This window comes from Mytilus galloprovincialis, chromosome 8 (assembly GCF_965363235.1).
Source record: "Mytilus galloprovincialis chromosome 8, xbMytGall1.hap1.1, whole genome shotgun sequence".
Lineage (NCBI taxonomy): Eukaryota > Metazoa > Mollusca > Bivalvia > Mytilida > Mytilidae > Mytilus > Mytilus galloprovincialis.
The window spans coordinates 84987054-85011186 of NC_134845.1; the positions used below are offsets into that span (position 1 = coordinate 84987054).

At 32.6% G+C, this 24133-nt stretch overlaps 1 protein-coding gene across 1 annotated transcript; it reads right to left on the reverse strand.

The window, feature by feature from the left end:
* Positions 1 to 4110: 4110 nt before the first annotated feature.
* On the reverse strand, positions 4111 to 22754 carry LOC143042714 (PDZ and LIM domain protein 3-like). Its single transcript, XM_076215151.1, has 2 exons — positions 22429 to 22754; positions 4111 to 4263 (listed from the first exon to the last, which is right to left on the reverse strand). Exons 1-2 carry the CDS (start codon positions 22594 to 22596, stop codon positions 4111 to 4113), a joined length of 321 nt encoding a protein of 106 aa, XP_076071266.1. The 5' UTR covers positions 22597 to 22754.
* Positions 22755 to 24133: the final 1379 nt, after the last annotated feature.

Consider the following 24133-nt stretch of genomic DNA (forward strand, 5'->3'; position numbering starts at 1 on the left):
CTGGCTATATACAAATGATATATATAACCTTGAAAGTCATGAATTCAAATTAAAATGAGTACTGCATACACAGCAGGGGTGATCAGCTTCTCCCCTAAGTAACCCAACTTCGTAACCTGCAAAGAGGTGAATGTTATAATCATCTATGCTATATAAGATTACAATGAAATGTTGCCACATATTTTTTCATTAATGTACGTTATAATACAGATTTTTTTTTAATTTCTCAATGGCATTTTTGTTATGGGAGATATTTTATAGCAGCTTGTACACTTCAAAGGGTTGAAAGAAAATAGGTTACAGATTTTTGTGTAGCAGATTTTATTAGTCTACATTTTGTTTATTTCAAAGGTCATCTTTATTGATAAAATGTCTTAGAAATTAAGAATGTCAAAAAGTAAAATCACAAAAATACTGAAGTCAGAGGAGGAATCCAATCGGAAAGTCCATAATCACATGGCAAAATCAAATTACAAAACATATCAAAAACGAATGGACAAGAACTGTCATATTCCTGACTTGGTACAGACATTTTCAATGATTTATTATTTATCATAATGACATATAATAGAACAATATCATATTGATGAAATCTTTTAAAGTATAGAGTCATGTTATAAGAACCAAAGAAAATATATAGCTTCAGTTGCTTACAATTCAACAAAAATTGAGAATGGAAATGGGGAATATGTCAAAGAGACAACAAGACTACCAAAGAGCAAACAACAGCCGAAGGCAGCAAGAAATTCCTGCACCCAGACATAAAATTACTAAAAAGCCCCCTCAAAATGTTCAAAGGAATTACATAAGGATCTTAGAATTGCCCCTTTTTTATTCTTTTATTTGCATTGTAATGGCCCTAATGGGGTCTATCACGATGACTTATGGTTCAAATACAATTGTATAACATAAAATGATTTTGTTTAAATGTCTCATCTTCTTATTATTTATATAAACAAGGTCTTCATAGGCACAAACTGTGGATTCATTATTATCTTACCTCCTATACATTTCTAGGAATATTATTGGTTAAAAGCATCCGCGTGCAAACCGTGTATATTTGATATTAGGTTAGTAGGGAGGCAGGGCTTATCTCATACATGGTTAGTAGTGGTGTTACGTCCCTTTATATACCATATAAGGCAGTAGGGAGGCGGGGCTTATTTCATACACGGTTAGTAGTGGTGTTACGTCCCTTTATAAAAACAAAACAGTACTGAGAAAAAATCCTAGAAGTTTCAACAGACGAAGAAATTGATGATTAAGATTGTAATAAATTCATAAAACACATTTAAACCTTACAAGTTGTTATTGTTGGTATCTGTTTTTGTAGGATCAATGGACGTATATATAGTTTTTTAATGCTAACAGTATTGAAGACTTGCTCATTTTGATAGGTCACTAGTCTAAATTTCACACGTTAAGATAGTCGGTAAGATAAATTCGTTAGATAGTGTACTAGTGACCTAATACGGTATATATGGGGTCAGTAAATTCCATATGGGGATGCTCTCACCACATAATGAATTTACTGACCCCATATATACCGTATTAGGTCACTAGCACACTATGTAACTAATAATATTCGTTGGATAATAATCTTCATGGATTTCGTGGGTACAGGGGAACCACGATATATAAATATTTAATGAATTACAAATTTTCTAAAGGAATGTTGCATAATGCTGACAATGCCTAAACCAAGAAATCAAATATCCACGATTATAATGCAAGTTTTCCTCATTCCACGAAAATTGGTACCCACGAAAATAAATTAATCCACCATAGTTTATACCAATCCATTCTGTAAATTACAGTAGACAATTTGAGTTAAGTTTGTTTTACAAAAGTGAATTATCTGATTTCACATTGATATTTTCTCTGAAAATTTTTATTTTACATACATGCATGTTTTTACAACAACTTTTCCAAATAAAGCAGATCGAAGACCCACAATAATTTGTTATCAAGAAAAACACATCATGAAATAAAGCGATAAAATGTTTGAAAATCCATTAATGGATAGCAAAAACGGATTTTAATATCCAACATCAAAAGGCATACCAACCATCAATAATTAGTTTACCCAATCATCTAATAAACCATCATCTCCCCCCTTTTTTTATTTTCATTGCACAGGAAATGCATTTCTGCATCAGTCAGTCATTATAAAATCATCACTTTTTAACAAAAGATTTCTCTTGACAAACAAAATAACGAGATTTTACATTTCACATCATTACCGATAAATAAAATATAACGACTTTTCTTACCTTAAAGCAATTCTTGCTTTTAAGACGTCCCATGGATCTACATCCTTAAAAAAATCCATTGTCTCGCCTCAAAAATTAAACTTCCATTTTCTTACATTCATAACATATCCATTTAATATCAATAAACATTTGATTGCTTGCTTTTAAATGTGGATACGACGCTGGTATCCCGTCACACAGACGTGAATCTTTTTAAATATTATTTTTATTCATATTCAAATCATACTTTTCAATTGATCTTTTCAATAGTATCAAACTTGACTTGGGAGAAAATTGCAGTTGTTAGCCGTCACTGAGACACAGTATACATAAAGAAAAACCTAATTCATTTTCAATTATATCGCGATGTATTGAAATCGTGTTAGGGATCCAATAGTGTCTGGGTTTAATAATTCTTGTGATTACATATAAACACCACTGTCCCATGAAAATATTGATCTATGATGGATAAGTTGTTATTTTACAATTCTCATCAGATCTCTTTTCAACAGGTAAATTAGAGTTGCCTCCCTTTACATTTTATAAAAATTGAGGTTAAAAAGGTATGCTGGCTGAGTGAGGCATCATTTTTTTTTTATTTGTTTAGAGGAGGAAATAATTAGTATAAAACTTTATCTAAGGGTTAGTAATGAATGAATTTAAGCAAAAAGGGTACAAACATTAAAAATTAATATCAACTGAATCCAAAACATTGCATGTTAATTTAAACTTAAATTAGAACCTTTTGCATGCACTAGAAATATCTTTTACTTGTGTATAATATGGCAATAACAGTTACTGTGGTAAATTTAGATAGGTTGAAGTGTTGCTATTTAAATGATTTTTAACTAATATGCAGTGGACTTAAGCTCTTAATATACACAAGTTTTATTGGAAACATAACTTGAACATACCCTTTTACAAAGTTAAACAGACATGCAATGTTTAAATAAAAGATAGATAGCATAAAACAATCAAATATGTAAAATATCTTTGAATTAGTCACGTTTTCAAATTAACAAAAAGTTTGGTATTTCCTTTTCATAATTTTACAAGTCAAATAGAGTTATCTCCCATTCCTTATTGGCTATATTGTTTTACTACTGAAAGGTTTTTATGTATTTTCCCAATGTTACAGTAGATGCATTTGTTAATTACAGAGGGTCTCTAAAGACACATCTTTACATCTGCAATATTAAGTGTCATTTACTTACTATAAAATCAATTCCTAAATACATCAAGGGCAGGAATTTAGGTTAGGTGTTAGGAGGGGGGACAAACTTCAATTTTGTAGAGTTGAGCGAGGCTTAATGATTTTTTTAGGTAAAATTATTCAAATATCCTTTTTTCAGGTGAGTCCTGAATCTGCTCCTACACATTATTTGATGTGAATCATAGTTGTCAGTGTCTGTTAATCCATTGGCAGATCCAGGGGGGGGGGGGGGGGTTCTGGGGGTTGGAACCCCTCCTTTTTCTTGGTCGACCAATGCACACAACTGCTTTTATATATTGTTTGATTGATTGGTGTTTAATGCCACTGTCAGCATTATTGAGCTATTTGGTGGTGGTAAAACTAAAATATAATAATGGTTGAGGAAGCTATTAATTATTGCTTACAAAGCATAATTGTGGCAAAAGAGGGTCAAAATATCATAGTTATGTCATTAAGAACATATATCTGATATCATCTGTGAAATGAATATTCCGTAACACAATTTGGTCATACACTAACCTTCAAACTGTAAGGAAACAAATGCTGAAAGCTTAGTACTTCCATTTCAAGTGCCCATTATTAAGCAATCATTTATTTTTTTCCTAAACAGAGCCACATGCTTGAAGGTTGACTATTTAAAAAAGCTTACCTCCAAATTGTAAGGGTAAGAGTCCTGAATGCTCCTTTAATGAGTTCCACGGCTTCATTCTGTGCCACACATTTTATACCGTTAACACCTAGTAAAAAATCTCCTGTTTGAATCTGTTTACAATTCTCTGCCTTTCCATTCTCCGCTATCTGCAATGGAAACAATATAACTGTTTAAAACATCATTTAATCTAATGCAGAAGTGAATCTTCAAACAGTACTATAAATTCAGTAAGATTGTATCAGAGTAAAAGTGAAATGCATTATATAAATTAAATGCATAAAATATAATAAAGTATAACTGTAATTTGTAATAAAAGTGTTCTATCTCTGGTAAATCATTTTCAAAGTGTGAAATATAGAGATATAAAATTGTTAATTGCTGTCTAAACAGGATAGTTATAGGCAATGAGTCAGACAGTATAATTTTAATGTTTAAAAAAAAAAACAGAAGTAGGAAACTGTGATTCTTTTTTATGTCTGTCAAGTGCTGAATATAGAATATATTATCAGAGGCAGATTTAAGCAGTAAATAAATGTTATGGATACATCATCATTGATTATTTTTAAATTGCATAATTCTTTCAGTGGCTGATTAATAGGGGTGCCGCTGCCCCTCTGAGGGAGGTACATAAGTGGTAAATGCAGCTGGCAAATTAACAAGTCAAACTGGTAAAATTGATCAGTTTCTGCCTTTTTTTTCTTTAAAATCTGAGTCTTTAGATCAATATCTGGCTGTTGGATTTTTTCATCGAATTGATACACATTTTTATCATTGATATAGTTCATTGCTGGTCTTTAACATTGAGCATTTTCACATGAGCATCCTGACATCCTTAGGTTTCTGTTGGATTGTTGTCTCGTTGGTTGTTGGTCTTTAACATTGACCTATGGTTGTATACATGAGCATCCTGACATCCTTAGGTTTCTGTTGGATTGTTGTCTCGTTGGTTGTTGGTCTTTAACATTGACCTACGGTTGTATACATGAGCATCCTGACATCCTTAGGTTTCTGTTGGATTGTTGTCTCGTTGGTTGTTGGTCTTTAACATTGACCTACGGTTGTATACATGAGCATCCTGACATCCTTAGGTTTCTGTTGGATTGTTGTCTCGTTGGTTGTTGGTCTTTAACATTGACCTACGGTTGTATACATGAGCATCCTGACATCCTTAGGTTTCTGTTGGATTGTTGTCTCGTTGGTTGTTGGTCTTTAACATTGACCTACGGTTGTATACATGAGCATCCTGACATCCTTAGGTTTCTGTTGGATTGTTGTCTTGTTGGTTGTTGGTCTTTAACATTGACCTATGGTTGTATACATGAGCATCCTGACATCCTTAGGTTTCTGTTGGATTGTTGTCTCGTTGGTTGTTGGTCTTTAACATTGACCTATGGTTGTATACATGAGCATCCTGACATCCTTAGGTTTCTGTTGGATTGTTGTCTCGTTGGTTGTTGGTCTTTAACATTGACCTATGGTTGTATACATGAGCATCCTGACATCCTTAGGTTTCTGTTGGATTGTTGTCTCGTTGGTTGTTGGTCTTTAACATTGACCTATGGTTGTATACATGAGCATCCTGACATCCTTAGGTTTCTGTTGGATTGTTGTCTCGTTGGTTGTTGGTCTTTAACATTGACCTACGGTTGTATACATGAGCATCCTGACATCCTTAGGTTTCTGTTGGATTGTTGTCTCGTTGGTTGTTGGTCTTTAACATTGACCTACGGTTGTATACATGAGCATCCTGACATCCTTAGGTTTCTGTGGGATTGTTGTCTCGTTGGTTGTTGGTCTTTAACATTGACCTACGGTTGTATACATGAGCATCCTGACATCCTTAGGTTTCTGTTGGATTGTTGTCTCGTTGGTTGTTGGTCTTTAACATTGACCTACGGTTGTATACATGAGCATCCTGACATCCTTAGGTTTCTGTTGGATTGTTGTCTCGTTGGTTGTTGGTCTTTAACATTGACCTACGGTTGTATACATGAGCATCCTGACATCCTTAGGTTTCTGTTGGATTGTTGTCTCGTTGGTTGTTGGTCTTTAACATTGACCTATGGTTGTATACATGAGCATCCTGACATCCTTAGGTTTCTGTTGGATTGTTGTCTCGTTGGTTGTTGGTCTTTAACATTGACCTATGGTTGTATACATGAGCATCCTGACATCCTTAGGTTTCTGTTGGATTGTTGTCTCGTTGGTTGTTGGTCTTTAACATTGACCTATGGTTGTATACATGAGCATCCTGACATCCTTAGGTTTCTGTTGGATTGTTGTCTCGTTGGTTGTTGGTCTTTAACATTGACCTATGGTTGTATACATGAGCATCCTGACATCCTTAGGTTTCTGTTGGATAGTTGTCTCGTTGGTTATCATATGCTAAAATCAAGCTGTTGGTTTTTTTATCAATTGTTTCATATTTTTATCATGACATATCCTTTTCTAGCTAATATATAAAAAAAGAAGATGTGGTATGATTGCCAATGAGACAACTATCCACAAAAGACCAAAATGACACAGACATTAACAACTATAGGTCACCGTACGGCCTTCAACAATGAGCAAAGCACATACCGCATAGTCAGCTATAAAAGGACCCGATAAGACAATGTAAAACAATTCAAACGAGAAAACTAACGGCCTTATTTAAGTTAAAAAAAAATAAAAAAATAAAAAATACTCTGGTATTGAATTTGTTCATTATTGTTCGTACATATGCAACCTCGCCCTAACAAATTTAGAGGATAGAAATGTGTCTTGGTTTAGTTGGTTACCATATGATACAAATCAGTGACATTTACCCAACATCTACTGAGTGTTGAAGCATGAAAAATCTGTGTTCTGTGGTTTTTCTGCACATGTACAAAATTTCTATGTAGCTTTACATGTTATTAGTATGTGGACTTGTTAAACCCAAATGTAGTTTGCAATATGTGGGATTAAAAAGTTTTAAATGTTTAAGAATTGATAAACACAATAGTTTATTGCACATTTCAAAAATAGGGCCTGAGGAAGCATTTTGATTTCTATTGCTTTATATTTAATAGGTATGTAATAAGTTAAGACAAGGATTAATGTTTAGTGCTCACTATACAAATCCTTGGTTATGTGGTTAGCTTGTAGAACAAACAAAGCAGAAATTGTAAACATCTTTAAGAAGAAAGGATTTCACCTCATGCTTTATTGTAATTCATGAAATCAGAATTCTTCGATCAGACTCTTATTTATACTTATGTGTTACCTATTCTAACATCTGATTCTTACTTCTTTTAAAGTGAGTTTTACTGTTGTGATTATTTATGGCTAGAACTAGAAGTATAGTAGGAGGATTGCAATTTGAGATCCCCAAAACGTCTAAAACCAGCCCCTTTTTGTGCCTGTCCTATTTAATCAGGAACCTCTAGCCTAAATTGTTAGTCTTGTGTTTTTTTAAAACATTGGTTCATGTTGATTCGCTAACAAGTTTAACCTGCCACATTCTCTATGTATGTGCCTGTCCCTAGTCAGGAGCCTGTAATTCAGCGGTTGTCTTTTACTTATATGTTATATATTTGTTTTTTTTCTTTAATTTTTTGTACATAAATTATGCTGTTAGTTTTCTCGTTTGAATTGTTTTATATTGTCATTTTGGGGCATTTTATAGCTGACTATGCCGTATGGGCTTTGCTCATTATTGAAGGTCGTTTGGTGACCTAATTTTAGTTGTTAATTTCTGTGTCCCTTGTGGAGAGTTGTCTCTTCGGCAATCATACCACATCTTCTTTTTTATATCATTTGTATAGTTTGGAGTTTAGTTCAAGGTGTCTATTTCCTGTAATAGAAGAAATTATTGTAAAGGGGCCAGGAGAAGCACCACATCTAATGTAGAACTTTCTTCATGCTTTGAAGACGGTGACCGGGCATTGCTCTTTGTTCACTTTGTTGTCACTGAGACACATTTCCTGTTTCCATTCTAAATTCTATCCTTCTCAAAGCTCTTAGATCAAGTTTAGCAAACAATTAAGTTGTAGATTTCTTTTTATTATCTATTTTTTCTCTATGTGATATTGCACAATTTGTATTGTTTTAACACATACATGAAATATGAAGATGTGACAATTACATAGATAATAAATAAATTCAAATATGTCATATCTCGCCATGGGACAGAATTTAGTACAATAAAGTCCTCATTTTCAAACTATTGATTCTTACAATGACAGTAAATTCAAATTTTTTCTTGACTTAATATTAAACATTGTAAGTGTCTAGAATGACTGGCACTTAATAGGGTTGTATATTTTATCAAGACTTGCTTTGATATTGATAGTTGTACTTAAGAATTATGTAACAAGCATTTGTCACTGACAAAATTTAAATTTAATATATTTTAAATTTTAAATCTCATTTGAGTAAATAAAAATCTTTTATGATTTTCTCATTTCAAATCAATAATTTCATTTAATAAAATCGTCATCAATTTTAAAAGGAACAGTCTTGTGTATACTTCAAAATCATAACAAAAGTTTAAATTCTATATTTTCTTTCAAATAAAATTCAATTATGTAATTGACAATACAATTCAAGATATAAAGGTGTCAACCAACAAAGCTGAGACTGCCCTTGCAGAAATAAATCCTGACAATTTTTTTAACCAGGATATCTCAAGATTATCCTGGGAAATCCTGAAAATATCCTGTAAAACATTTAGCCCTTTTTTTAGGGAAAAAGTTTATGGGAGAATTTCAGGAAATGTCAGGACTTTCAAATCAAGCAGCTGTAAACTAGGGGAATTCTCAGGATATCTCCAGACTTTCAAAAATAAATATAATATAGACCAGGATATGTCAGGACTTTTCCTTCAACATTCATCATACTTTCAGAAACTTTACACTTTCTTCCTGAATGAATAAACTGAAATAAAGTCCTTAATGATTCCTGGTATTGGGACTTAAGAAATAATATAATCTGTATCACAAATTTAAATAAAAAATATCTTTGGGACTGAAATTAACTGTTGTTTGTTAAATTAAATAAGTTTTTTTGGCAAGGATTCGTGAAGGGTGATAGAATAGGGGGAAGAAACAAAAAGTATTTTGTCAAACATTTTTAAAATACCCAAATTATGGTGTTAATTAAAAATATTAAACATATTTTTTTCTGCTGATCTCCCTGTTCAGGAAGCATAACGAGTTTCAGTTTTACAGTATTTCAAAGTCAGAGATTTTTGTGATAAGAACAGCAGGGTGTCCAAGAAAGAGTGTTGAAACACACATAATTTTGTCATTGCCGGATATGCAGAGTTGTTTGTTTTATTTATCATACAGCTAAATTTTAATTTTATCTATGTGTGTTGTAACTTGTCATTATGTCCCGTTAGGGGCCCTTAATTGGAAAATAAAGAACTTTGAACTATGAACTTACAGTGCCGGTGGCGGTGGTACATTTTTTTGTAACTGGTATCTTTTGACCCTTCCTAGCTTTCCCTACAGATGTAAATTCTGATTTTCTCCAAGTTTATATATATGCCTTTCTATTAATTGTCGTCCGGCATATAATTAACTTAGAAAAAATATCAGATGAACAGCAATGATAGATTTCTCAACGTATGCAAAATGTAAACAAATTGTAGGACCTCGCGGTTTTTCGTAATTGTACTGAACAGGTCTGAACAGTTCGGCCCTAAATATATCGTCCTAGATGGTGACTCCACTTCGGCACTTGTTCATTCGCATGTACCATGTTCCGTTCAAACTAAAGATTATTTTTATTATACTTCATAAAAAACTGCATATTAAAAATGTTTGTTTGCGACATCCTTGATTTTTTTTTTATAATACCGGTACGGTGACGGATCAATTTTTGGCCGATATAATTTGGGACGAGATTGTCACCTCAATGTGAGCGTAAGTGCACTCTTGATTAATACGTCACCAAAATGGAGACTACGCTGATGGAAACCCGAAAAAGACATTTCCAGACAGAAAAATTTCAGATAAGTGCATTACAAATTTAATTTAACATGACAGACATGTGTATATTATTATAAAATATAATTTATTGAAGAACTATTATTCTTTTTTGGTTTTTTATATTTAAGCAAAGCAACATCAGAAAGTCTGAAAGCATATCTTTGAAAAATAATTTTTACGTATCCTAAATTAAACAAAATGAATAATTGTTTTCACATATGATAACGGGTATAACTGGTAGATACGTAAACTTTATAAATATTGAATTGTGTGACTGGTTCTTTAGTGAATAATAAGTAGCTAGCAGGGTATGAAATTAGCAGTGGCCACGGGCCCATTGGCCCCATTGGCCCCTAAAATCTAGTGTGGGCTACTTAAATTTCTACTTTTTTTGTATAGGACTATGTATGTGGGCTAAAAAAAAATTAATCTGTGGGCTACCATTGCCAAAGTCAACCCTGAGCTAGTTTTTTTTTAATCTTTTTAAAGTTCAGGGGATAAAAAGGGGGGGGGGGCTGTAAATGAATTCGATTCCTTAGGTTAACAGCTTCCGATGTACTGTATAAACAGGCAACAACATTTCTATTGATTGTACTGCTTTTAAACGTCTTAGAACAATTGATTCTTTGTGGATTTTTTTATACTTTTAGGGGATTGAATGATTCCATGCAGATTTCAGTTATTTATTCAGCACTACTACTTGGAAGAACAGACAGCAACATATTACAGAAAGAAGCAGAATTTTACATGTATCCTTTTATATATCTGACGCATAATTTAATTTTTAATATTGGGTAGGCACAGGGGCGGATCCAGCCATTTTGAAAAGGGGGGGGGGTTCATACTTTATGTTCTAAAAAAAGGGAACCCCCTTTGATACGCCACTGGTGCACCATTTTTATTGGTAATTTAACAATATGAACAGCCATTAATAAAATTGGCCAACAAGTTTGCTTTTCGGAAAAACTTTTTTTTTTGCATTTAAACAATGTACATGATGTATCGAACAAGTCGAAAAAAAAATTTTCTTTCAATTTTAGCATTACATGTAATTGCAGCTGAGGGTGAAACAAACATATTTTTTTTCTCAGGGTCAAAAACAAATTATTTTTTTCTCCAAAAACTAGAAACACTTTATTTTCCTAAAAATCCATAGCCCCCCACCCTGCAAAAATTAAATGGTTGCTGCCTAACTACATGTAATGTAATTCAAACAGTCAATGGCGGTTGTAACCTACATAAAAAAAAACATAAGATACCGCCATTGACAGTAAGATCTCCTGCGACTCACTAACGAGCCACTGTGTACCAGGGCAAACATACCTTATCAGTCATTCAGTGGCGTATTTAAGGGAGGGGTCTTGCTGTTTTTTTTGACAATCATTGCATTTGAAAAAGGACATTTAGTTGGACCCACATTTATCCTGGGTTGGGAACCACCCTTTTTGAAATGGCTGGATCCGCCCTTGCTTAGAATGAGGAATATGGATATAAACTAATTTAAGAAAATATTTGCAATAGAAAAATTTAAAAAAGGACTTTACTCAAATTTTGTAATTTCTTATAGAATTAATGTAAGACATTTATTGGTCCTGAACTAAGGACATTCTCAGGATATACCAGGATTATCCCAGGGCCAACTCAATGCAAGCATATCTGTAAATCCTGACATCAGGATAATTTCCTGAGACCAGGACCTGAGAATCCTGAGAACAGGATTATCACAGGATTTTCTACTAGGAAATTTATGGTCTGGATGGTCCCTGGATATCCCTGGAATATCCTTGTTCCAATACCGTCCCATGTTTGACCCTATCTCAGGATCAGGATATCTCAAGATTGCCCTGTGATTTTTCTCAAGATTATCCTGAGATATCCTGGGGAAATCTTGTGATATCCTGCACTATTTTCGCAAGGGCGATATGTCACCTAAAGTTTAAATCATGTTACTCGTGAGCGTCTGGACAGGGGTCCTTCATTTCAGAATTCTTCACTTTTTAGGCCTTTTTCTCTCTATTCTTTATACTTTTTGTTCATTATTCTCTATTCTCTATATTAAAGTATCTATTATTTATTTTATTTTTCCATTTTTCTCTATTCATAATATTTTTGCCCATTATTTTCTGTTCCATAACCCCCCAATCCACACCCTCTTAAATCACGTTACTCATTTCCTGTGGATAAAACCAGTGTAAATGTACATACAATTCTTAATCCTCAACTCTCTATATATATTGAAAGTCAAACATAGCAGATAAGATGATGTTATTTAGAAAGTTAAATCAAAGTGCTGTATGAGGCTCTATAAATACAATTCAAATTAAATACCAAGTTTGAAGTTTTATTGAATTTGGCAATAGTTGAAATCAAACTTCAAAATTTGAGCCATAATGAAAATTTTGAAAAACATATGAACTACATATCATTAAGTAAACAAATGTAAAAGTAAAAGATCTGCACTAAAGCATGGTCTTGGGTAGAATGCTGGATCAAAATTGGTTTTTGCACAAAGAGTAAGTGCACTAAGACTCAACACACCTGTAGCCAGGGGGTTTCGAAGGGTTTGTACAACCCTCCTCCCTCAATTTCCTGTCGATATGCACATCTACATATTGTGTCCTTCATTATCTACAAAGTTTCATAAAATTATGCCCACATGGTTTCAGAGGGTTGCGTTGACAAGATCAATAAAATTGAGAATGAAAATGGGGAATGTGTCAAAGAGACAATAACCGGACCAAAGAGCAGACAACAGCCAAAGGTCACCAATGGGTTTTCAATACAGCGAGAAAATCTGGCATCCAACTTCTGGTTCAATGATGGCCAGAAACATTATGCCCTGGGGAATAAAAACAAAAAACAACCAATAGACAACGAAACACCTGCAGCAAAACCCTACACAACATTAAAAGTAACAAGAACCATATCAATAGGCGGTTATTATCTCTAAGTGCTCTGGAAGGGTAAGTACTCAGATCTTGTGCCATTTGTGATAAAAGATTAAGAGACTTGTTTTCAGGATACAATTTCAGTCTTGATGAAGGGTATATAAAGAAGTTTTAATGAAATAAAATTGGGAATAGAAATGGGGAATGTGTCAAAGAGACAACAACCCCACCAAAGAGCAGAAAACAGTCAAAGGCCACCAATGGGTCTTCAATACAGCGAGAAAATCCCACAACCAGAGGCGTTTTTCAGCTGTCCAAAAATAAACTAAAATGTGTACTAGTTCAGTGATAATAGATGTCTTACTCAAATCCGAAATATATAAAAGAAAATAAATTAAAAATCATACAAGACTATATGAACAAAGGCCAGAGGCTCCTGACTGGCGCAAAAAGGCGGCAGGGTTTAACATGTTTTTGAGATCCCAACCCTTTCCCTATACTTCTAGCCAATGCAGAAAAAACACATGCAGCAATACGCACAGTAAAACTCAGTTTAAAAGAAATCCTAGTCTGATATCAGAATAGGTAACAAAAAAACTAAACAAAATGACAATGACGCATAAATTAACAAAGTCTTGTTTTTCTTATATATTTGTGACACATTTCAATCAATTTAGATACCTGGTCTATGATCATATTTAAAAACAAGCTTGTTCAATCATTTTTTTCAAATTTCTGTCAGTTTACATATATTATATACAACTGGAGCATATATTATCATGTATTTGTATCCTGTCACGTATGCAAGTTTGACATAAGATGTTGACATTTGGTTAGATTTCTTGCACATGATGCAACCTTAGTCATTTTCAAGTTTGTATGTATCATTTCAATATCGTATTGTGCTAGTCTATTTATAGATTACCTAGACATCGAATCAAGATGTCATTTAAGCTTAAAAAGTGCTGACAAAGGCCTTTTGTAGTCTGAATTTACATAGAGTCAAAAGTTAATATAAGCAGTGATACATCTGAAAAATATATACATATACATGTAAACATTAATTAGCCTATTTATGCCCATGTATTTATAAAAAGAAACCTAGATAAATATTTCCTATCGGTCCTGCTCCACTAGCATCACCCATTCAGGTTCCATTGTATTGCTACAGTAAAAATCAGTCGCTTTCATTCTAAAGATTTAGTGCAATTTTCCTTGATTTCATGAGACAACTCCTATTTTATAATCTGGTAATTTGATGTGCATCTTGTGCTTTTAATGTTATCAGAAGATACCATGTCCAAACACACTTAAAGATATCAAAAGAATATGTATCAAACTTAAAGATATAAAAAGAGAATGGAAATGGAGAATGTGTCAAAGAGACAACAACCTGACCAAAGAACAGAAGACAGTCAAAGTTGAAGAATAAAGCTAGCTAGATAACTGAAAATTGTCCAAATGAAAAAAGTCAAACAGCTCTCAATAAAAAAAACACATAGAACTAGACTGAAGAATTATATAATGTACCCCACGAAAACATCATGAAGGAAATATTAAGTCATTATTAAGGGGGCTCCTGGGTATCAATCAATTTTTTTTCTAATATAGGATTTCGCTATTTTTTTTATAAATAAACTTTATCATACACTTACAAGAAAAATGAAATAAAAAGATAGGGTCACCGTTCATTTAAGCTCACAATCTGCCTCTGGAAGAAGCATACATTTTTGTTAATGTCCTTTTTTCTGTTGAACTAATTTAGGAGAAATAGATGTAATATCGAAATAAAAAAATAACCTAATTACAGAAATCGCTTAAATTATACAATTATTTAGTATATGTACAGCTTATTTGAAAACAATAATAAAAAATATAGGTCACCGATGAGTTAAAAAAGACATTACAAATTTAATGCAAAAAAATGGCATTTTTGCACCAAAGGGAGATAATTTGGAGCTTTTTCAATGATATAAACATTTAAAAGTCATCTTGGGCCAAACTGAATCAATTTTTTGGGTTGATTTTTGTACCATATCATAAAGTTATAACTAAAATTGTATATATAATAAATAAAACTTGTAATGAAAAAATAAAGGTTTAATTTTTGGCTGAAATTTTTGTACCCAGGAGCCACCTTAACAAGAATGTGTTCAAAGTACACAGATGTCCCATCCAAACTATCATTTTCTATGTTCAGTGGACCATGAAAATGGCAAAAAAATCTCTAATTTGGCATTAAAATTAGGAAGATCATATCATAGGGAACATGTGTACTAAGTTTCAAGTTGATTGGACTTCAACTTCATAAAAAATTACTTTGACCAAAAAAAACTTTAACCTGAAGCGGGAGAAACGGATGAACAGACAAACAGACCAGAAAACGTAAGGGGCATAAAAACATAATGCCCATAAATGGGCTCATCACCCTAACCTTCTCAGCCCCTTAAACTGCTCATCACCCAAACCTTTTCAGCCCCTCAAACGGCTCAACCCCCAAACTTAAAGTCTCCTGTATGTCAACATTTATTTAAATTCACTTATTTATAATCAGTGACTTCTCAAATTTCTGACATTAATTATATTAAATTTCACAATTATGATTTCTTTGACAAGCTATCATTATAACATGTGTTTAACTTTTTAAAAAAATACATGGGGGGAAAATAGATATGTTTACCAGTAGAACATTATAATTAAATTTCAAAAGCTTTTATAATTTTCTGTATAATAGATTTCTATTATGTGTTGAGTCTAAATCAGCAGTTAGCAGTGCGGAGTTAATAACACCTTAAACTATCTTAAGGAAGTTTTAAGTCCTATTTTAAAATTCAGTTATTTTTCTATGTTAACAAAGAATTATTTTTATAGCCCAGTTAACCAACAATTATCCTTCTTTTAGTGACATTTTCAAACAATAGAAAAATCTCTAACTGCAGTGAAATTTAATATATAATTTTTTAAGCATTTACATAAATGTTTAAAGGCATTAAAAGGTAGAAAGAGGGTCTACAATGGTCCAGTTTTTAGACTATTCTAAGACTATAAAAGTCTGGTACTAAGGGTGTACAATGGTCTGCTATTACGATTTAAATATATGCATATTATTTGACACTGCACATAAATTAACATCTAAATAAAAGCAATAATTCCCTTAAATGTATGTTAAAGAATTCAGTTGATTTATAGCTATTTATCATTTAAATTTTTAATGCCAAAACACCTACTGGTAAAAGTGCTAATTTATGGATAATAAACATTGCTTTTCTTCTTTGGTCAAAGATGAAAATACAATATAAGATTGGTCCATAAAACAGAAGGGGTAAATCATATAGTGAACATTCCAGTGCTGAGAATCTTTCACCCTCTGTATGGGGTGGGATAATCCTGACTTGAAATGAAAAATTGCCTACTGGATATTAAAGGATTTAGGCATTGATCAATTGCTTTGTATTACCTTTAGTTCTCCCAGTTAAGTAAAATTTATCAGGTATCAATCCAAGATTTGGAACAAAAAAAGGGGGGTCTGTAAAATGTTTATGTATTTCATCGGCGGATCCAGGGGTTGAAACCCCCCCTTTTTTTTAGCTGATGCATTTGAATGGGGACATATAATTCGAACCAACCCCGTTTTATCCTGTGTTGGGAACCCCCCCCCCCCCTTTTTTGAAAGGCTGGATCAGCCCCTGTATTTATCACTAAAAGTTCCATTAATCAGCCTCTGTTAGTAATTGCTACACATTTTCTTCTATGGCTTGTTCAGCATTGTTTAGCATTGAATCAACACAAGGGTACATTAAATCCTTATCCCCCTTAGTAACATATTTTCATTGAACTATTTAAATGCACCCCTTTTGATAATGACAATTACCAACATCAAGAAACAAAATAAATGATATGGTATGTAACCATTCCTGTTACAGATTCCCTAAGTAACCATTTGTTTGTTGGTGTTAAATATATTTTTAAAGCAGGCCGGATAAAACTCATGAACACTTTCTATTTCAGCCAAGTATATTCATATATATATGAATTAAGGATGTACTTAGGTGAGGTTTTGGAATTAGTGTCAAATGTTCGTCCTCCTTGGTGTTTTTCCATACAATACAAGGTAAAAATATTTTGCCCCATATGGGACAACATCCCTAATGTGCCTTGAAATGAGGAACTCAAAAGTCACGTGTAAACAAAAATTCTCTGTGTTGTGATATTTGACACTTTTCTATGATAAACAAGTGACTGAGCTTAACCATTTGAGTTAATTTAGAAAGTAGGGGAACACAGAATAAATGTGTAAAATCTATGGAGCTATTAAATGTGTTCAAAGTATTAAATTTTCAAAGATCTTATTGTGTTAAAAATGGGATTATTTACCATGAGGAGCCGCATCACAAAAGGATACTCGGGGTTTGCTAATTTACGGAAAAAGTAACCTCACTTCGTACCCCGAAATTTAACCACATATGTCAAAATGTCTCAGCTTCGAAACGAGCCATCACACATATCCAAGTTAACGATATGGACTGAGCAACAGAAGAAAACGTTACCATTATGATTACCGCCTATGGAGAAACTAATGCGCATCTATACCCATATAACACCCGTTTATTTTTTCATAAAAGACTTAATAGCCCATGAAAGGTCATTAACCAAAATTTTAGTAGATTCTTGATTTTCTTTGTTTTGTTTTGAGACCCACATAATATCAATACAAATATAAGGTAAAAGTCCGAGTCAGTCTTTTCCCGCCATATTTTAAATCCAAAATATCTCAAAAAGAAGGTCCATGACCTATCAATATTTTTAGCTTATCTTTATTCTTAATTGATGCTCTACCAGTTTATAGTATCAATTCTAAATTCCTGATTAATTAATTTTCACCTAACCTCACCTAAGTACATCCTTAAGACTATGCGTACCAAAGGAGTAGGTCCGGTAAGACCCCTTTTTGGCCCCAAAATATAACAGTTTTACAAAATTGTTAAAATGTAAACTTTTAGTTATTTATTGGACAGCTGAATGCTTCTGCCACATAAATATGGGCTGTTTTTGACTATACAATGCACATATATCGGGTTGTAGCGCCATTAAGTCATTCTAAATTACTGAAATCTTCAAAATTCTAGCATTTTAGTTAAATTTTAGACGGTTTCCGTGTAAAACGAAAGTGGCCGCATTTGTGTTCATCTTTAATATTGAAATGTAAGTTGTATTTTATGATAATACATAACATATATAAAGGTTGTGGATGAACACGGATGCGGCCACTTTCATTTTTGACAAAAACCATCTGTAAAGTGACATTTTTCAGTATATTTGGTAGATTTTTCATATTTGAGCTGGAATCGGATCGTTTTAATGACTAAATCAGTTAAAATCTTTCACATAAACTAATTGAATCAAGTGAAATAGACACTTAAGTGTTTAAAAAGTGGTCAAAATCTTTCGTCAGATGAAACTGAAATTTGAGGCCAAAATGAGTCCTTACCGGACCTTATCCTTTAAATGACAAGCCTTGAGGTTTCCCTATGACAACTTTTTTATAAAGAATTAAATAAGGCAAAAATTTAACAAAATAAATTAACCTTGGGAAAACAGCTTGAAGTTTGAAAACATTTCCGATAAAATTTGTCACCATACACAAAAGACGAACTATTATACAAAAGATAAATGAACTAGCCAAGACAGATTTATAACAGTATGTTTTCACACTTATCTTGGTCACGAACCTTAAATTATTACAATAAACGTTATAGACGAAATTTCACACATAAAAATTAGAGTACATTGTATAAATAATGTACCTCAAGCTAAAAATTGCTAACATTGCGGTAAACGTCAAAATACTTCAGAAATAGACTGAAACAGTCTTAGCTTGTAAAATAGTAAATCATCCCAGATTTATAAAGAACTAGCTATTTTTTATCATTTAAAATTTTTTTTAAATTAAAATATTTACTATTACCATTTATTACGTTTAAAATATTTCAGATATATATACTGAATTAGTCTTTGCTTGTAAAATGGCCAATCCTTTTAGAAGTTTACGAATAAATTTTAAATTAAAAAAAAACTCAAAATTTCTATTATCTGAACTTATTTCAACCCAAGTAATTATATGAGTGCCATTGAAGTACATCTGTTCACTTCAGTTGACTTGAAAAGATTAAAATTCATACAAAATCAACACTATTTAATATTTTATTCTAAAATAATTATTCAAAGTAATATTAAATATATCCATAAATAGGATGTCATTTCCTATGATACTTGGAGTGTTACAAAATAAACATTCATTACACCATGATTAGCATGATCGAGCAATTTTACCTTCTACAAAAATGTTTAATTCCGATTTAATTAATTGTGATAGAATTTTTGAATGCACTCCTACTGACAGCAACAGTTCATATCCTATAACTGTGTAATGAATGCATATATTCCATATTATGGCATATAAAATTAATATATCATGTTCATCAAATAATTTTCATCATTTAAAAAAGAAATATATATTCTGTTTTCAAAGCTGTCAAGAGGCTACAGGTTTTTCCTCAAAAATATTCTGATTCCAAACTTTGAAGAAAAAATAGTTTCAGCAGGGGGAATAGTATTTTAAAAAAATGGTCTTTAAAGGGCAATAACTCCAATAATAAAGACTAAAATCTCATATAGAGTGATGGAAGATCACATGTAATTCAAAAAATAAATTTGTAAAAAAAATAATTTTACCGATCTACGTACCTTATTGGGTATTAGGGGGAATTTTCCTAAAACATTATTAAACAAGAATGTGTCCAAAGTACACAGATGCCCCACCTGCACTATCATTTTCAATGTTCAATGGACCGTGAAATTGGGTAAAAAATCTAATTTGGCATTAAAATTAGAAGGATTATATACCATAGGGAACATGTGTACTAAGTTACAACTTGATTGGACTTCAACTTCATCAAAAACTACCTTGACCAAAAACTTTAACCTGAAACTCCCACTTTCATTTTCTATGATCAGTGGACTATGAAATTGGGGTCAAAAGTCTTATTTGGCTTTAAAATTAGAAAGATCATATCATAAGCAACAAATGTACTAAGTTTCAATTTGATTGGACTTCAGCTTCATCAAAAACGGACGAACAATTGAACGGACAAACAGACGGATGGACACATAGACAAGAAAACATAATGCCCTCTACTATCTTAGGGGAGCATAAAATTTTTCTTTTTACCTATCTACCTTATTGTTTGTCTTTTTTTTGGGAGTAGGGGGAATGTTCTTTAAACTTAATAATGCAGTTTAATGCAATGACTGATCTATAATCAAATATATATGTGACGTCAATTTAAATCTTCAAAAAAGTCCAATTCTTTGCAAAGTTTCAATTGTCTTGACATACATGTAGCACTAAAGTGAGTTTAAGATACTCATACATAAACAATGTAGGGGACCAAATTTGTTTACAAAACCCCAATGATTTATACATTTCTTAACCTTAGTTTTTTGAAAAGAAAACAACTTAGTTTTATATTTCTATGACGTAAAGCTACTTAGAGCTGGACCTTGAAGACAAGTTGAAGTTGGAGCTTAAAAAACCAGCAGGTACTGGCAGTTTATTTCATAAAAATTTACTTTACAAAGTGTATCTCAAAATTTTTAAGACCTACATTTTCATACATGTATTTTGCATTTTTGGCTTGTAATTAGTCCTTTGGAGATGGGAACATAAGGTAAAAGTAACATTAAGTTCCAATACAAATATATAAGAGAAAAATCCTTATTTCTTGCCAGAGTAAGTTGTCTCCCCTATAGGAAATGAAGTTTTCAAAGAATCTTCAAATATTTGAGGTTTCTGATCAATAAAGCTTAAAAAATCCATATACATCAGGGCCGTAAATTGCCTGCCATGTAAGGGGAGGCAGTTTATCATCGCCAAAATATTTTGGACCCATTTTGTGCAGAAAAGGATATTTTTCTGCCCTTTTCCTTGTATGCAATGTACCTTCCAAGAATATAGGACTTGTTAATTTGTTTGTTACATTCCAATAAATATACGCCTGGAATATATTAAAAATAGTTATAAACCAGAGTTAGATTACGTGTCCCAGTATGGTAAGATTTGTTTTCGCTTTATCCTGCTTTGTGACTCTTTACAAGCTATTTTACTTACGTTTAGGGGAAATTTTGCAAAGACATAAAATGAAAGCCCCCTGACGTTGGTCATTTTTTGTGGTTTATCCGGCTTATTTGGCTGTCCAAATCGAACTAATTTTAACATTGTTTCAAAGACACAATTTTCAAACCTTAAAATGAAAATGCATACTCAATAACTCATAACTTGATCTATCAAGTTCAAATTATTAAAACGTAACAATGTTTGTATACACCAAAAAGTTTTATTCTGGCTTTGTCAAATGCTAAGGTGATTTTTTCTAACTGGACGAATCCCATCTTTTTAACACTTCTATGCATTCAATATCGCCAACATTGTCACTTCTGTGTATGCAGATGCACTAGTATTTTGTGGGAAACTTTTATGTGTGCAAAGGAGTTGAGTTGTGTACCGACCGTTCAGATCTAAATATTGAACACACCTGCATGCCATTATGATTAACCACCTTGTTTAAAAATAATGCATGATTTTAACAATTTTTTTCTTTTCAGTGCTTTTTTTTTCTCCATTTATTTTTTTGTCTCTATGTAATTTACGGCCCTAGAGGCAAATGCTGAGTCCCCCTTTTTTGTCTGAAAATTTTTGATGATTATATTAAATATGGGGAATCACATAGGCATGACTGGGGTGTGGACCACTCTAGGGCAGTCATTGCCACCCTTATTTAAGTTTTTGGATCTGCCACAGACATGCTATACAGAAAGTGAAGAGTAAAAGTAATAAATTCCAATAAAAAAATCAAAACTTAATATTTTGATTAAATCAAATAGAATTAAAATATGTGTTTTTACAATCTTTTTAAAGCACAATCTATTCAGGTGACTTGTACGTGGTCTGTTTTTTTTAGTTTATTTTTTATTAAAATTATGGTCTGAATGGAATATCATTTTGCTATTCTTTACTTTCCTTATATTTCATTGTGGAAAGTAAATTAGGAGGAGAGGCCCCAAGAAAAACTGCTGATTGTTCAAAAAGAAATTTACAAAAAATAATTAGCTAAGATTTAAAATACTTAGTAATGAAATAACACACATTACTTTAAATTAAGCTCTAATTTTCTTGTCAGCTATTTCCCTGTGGCCAGATTGAAGTAACATTACATCATAGGTCTTTTGAAGTGTAATTATTACCTGAACAATTACTATACAATCAAGATTCTTACCTGTATAGCCAGGTATCACATCTAGACCCCCTCATATCTTCAAATGTCAATATAAACTTTTATCGGTCATTAAATGTTATTAAATTCTTCAATAAAGTTTTTAAAAAGTAGAAAAAGAACCTAAAAAGTCTCACCTCTGATATCTGTATTGGGGACCTGACCTCGGCCCCTCCTGTTATGGTGAATCCCCACGGACTCCCCCCTTTTAGAATAACTTCAAATGGTTCTGTATCCAAATTATTTCTGATGTCCCACAATGTAAACTCATCTCCGCTCTCGGACTCATCGTCCGCTGATGACATGGCACTATAATTTTAAAATATTTTCCAAAAATTAAAAATAACGTGAATATATCATCTCTAACTGTCTAACTGTTAGAAACTGTAAACATTTTCACCGGACGTTCGTCTGATATCGCGTGCCAGTTCACCTGTAACCATTCGGAACGAACAGGTAAGATGATGTACCTCGGGATTTAACGCACTCTCTTGTCTTTTTTGTCGACATACTATTTGGTGTTTTTTTGTTTCAGTTTAAAAAAGAGCACAGATTTGAAAGAGTTAAAGTTTTAAAAGTAATTAATACACTTCTTAAACTTGATCTTTGAAAAATTGTAAACTTAAGCAGTTCAGATTTTTTTGGTAACAATTGATTTTACATACGATCTATCTTTTCAAGTTATCAGTGGCGGATTTAGGCCCCCCCCCCCCCCTTGTTTGGGAAAAAATTTGGTTGCTTATATAGGGAATCACTGAAGCGTGACTGGAGCGGGCCCCCTCTCAGGTAAGTCAGTGGGCCCCCACTTATGAAAATTTCTGGATCCGCCACTGGTTATATATTTGATTTTTCTTATTTTTCAGTACAATCAGTTTGTTTGGCCATTAACTTACAAAAGCAAAAGCAGACGCCTGGCGATAAAGAACATTTTATCCGCAAAAACTCAGCTCTCCGCTTCCCTCTACTACACACAAAATAGTAACTGATTGTCCCCTACTTGAAATAGCTTTCACAAATGATATCGGATATGTTCCCGCTTACGTCGTAACTACAATCACCTTCCCTTTCATGAATGTGACCTACCGAATTAGACTATTTACCGGATTTGTAATCACATAAGGTAGCAATAAACAGTTAGGGAAAAATACTAAAATTTGCCCTTATGAATTTTACCATCCCCTTTTCATTGCTTTCTTGCAATATCAAGCTTACTGTTTGTGTTATATATGGGCATATGTATGTAATCAGAATCTTCCATAGATTTTATATCCAATATATAAAATGGAAAAATATAATTTCTTTTTGGTGTATCCATGGCAACAATCTGCATTTATTTGTTATAAAATATTGCAAAAAGGGGGGGAAAGATGTCATATATTTCCCCAAAATTTGGCTCAAAGTAGAATTTCAATCGCTTGAAGTAATACCTTTTCTGAAACTGTGTACATATATCATTCAGCCAATCCAATGATAATCATATGTCTTTCATCTCATTTTTTTGTAAAATTGCGTCAAAAACTTCGCGTAGAAAAAAGAGTGTTTGTAAACAGTACATTAATTTCTGGACCGATGGCCGGTCTAGCTATGAAAATACGGATTGTCAAACAGAAAACAGCCCATAAAACATGTAAAAAATAATCTTGATGAACTTATAAACCATCTTTGAAGGCTAAATTAGCACTCATCTGTCTAAAAATGAATTTTATTACACAATAACTTTCCTATTTTAAAAATCCACAGGGGCCAAAATGCGAAACTAAACTCCTAACTGTGTATTGCTACCTTAATAGTAAATATTTTTTTCAAATTCTCCCTTTTAACTTATTTTCTGAGTTCTGCTAG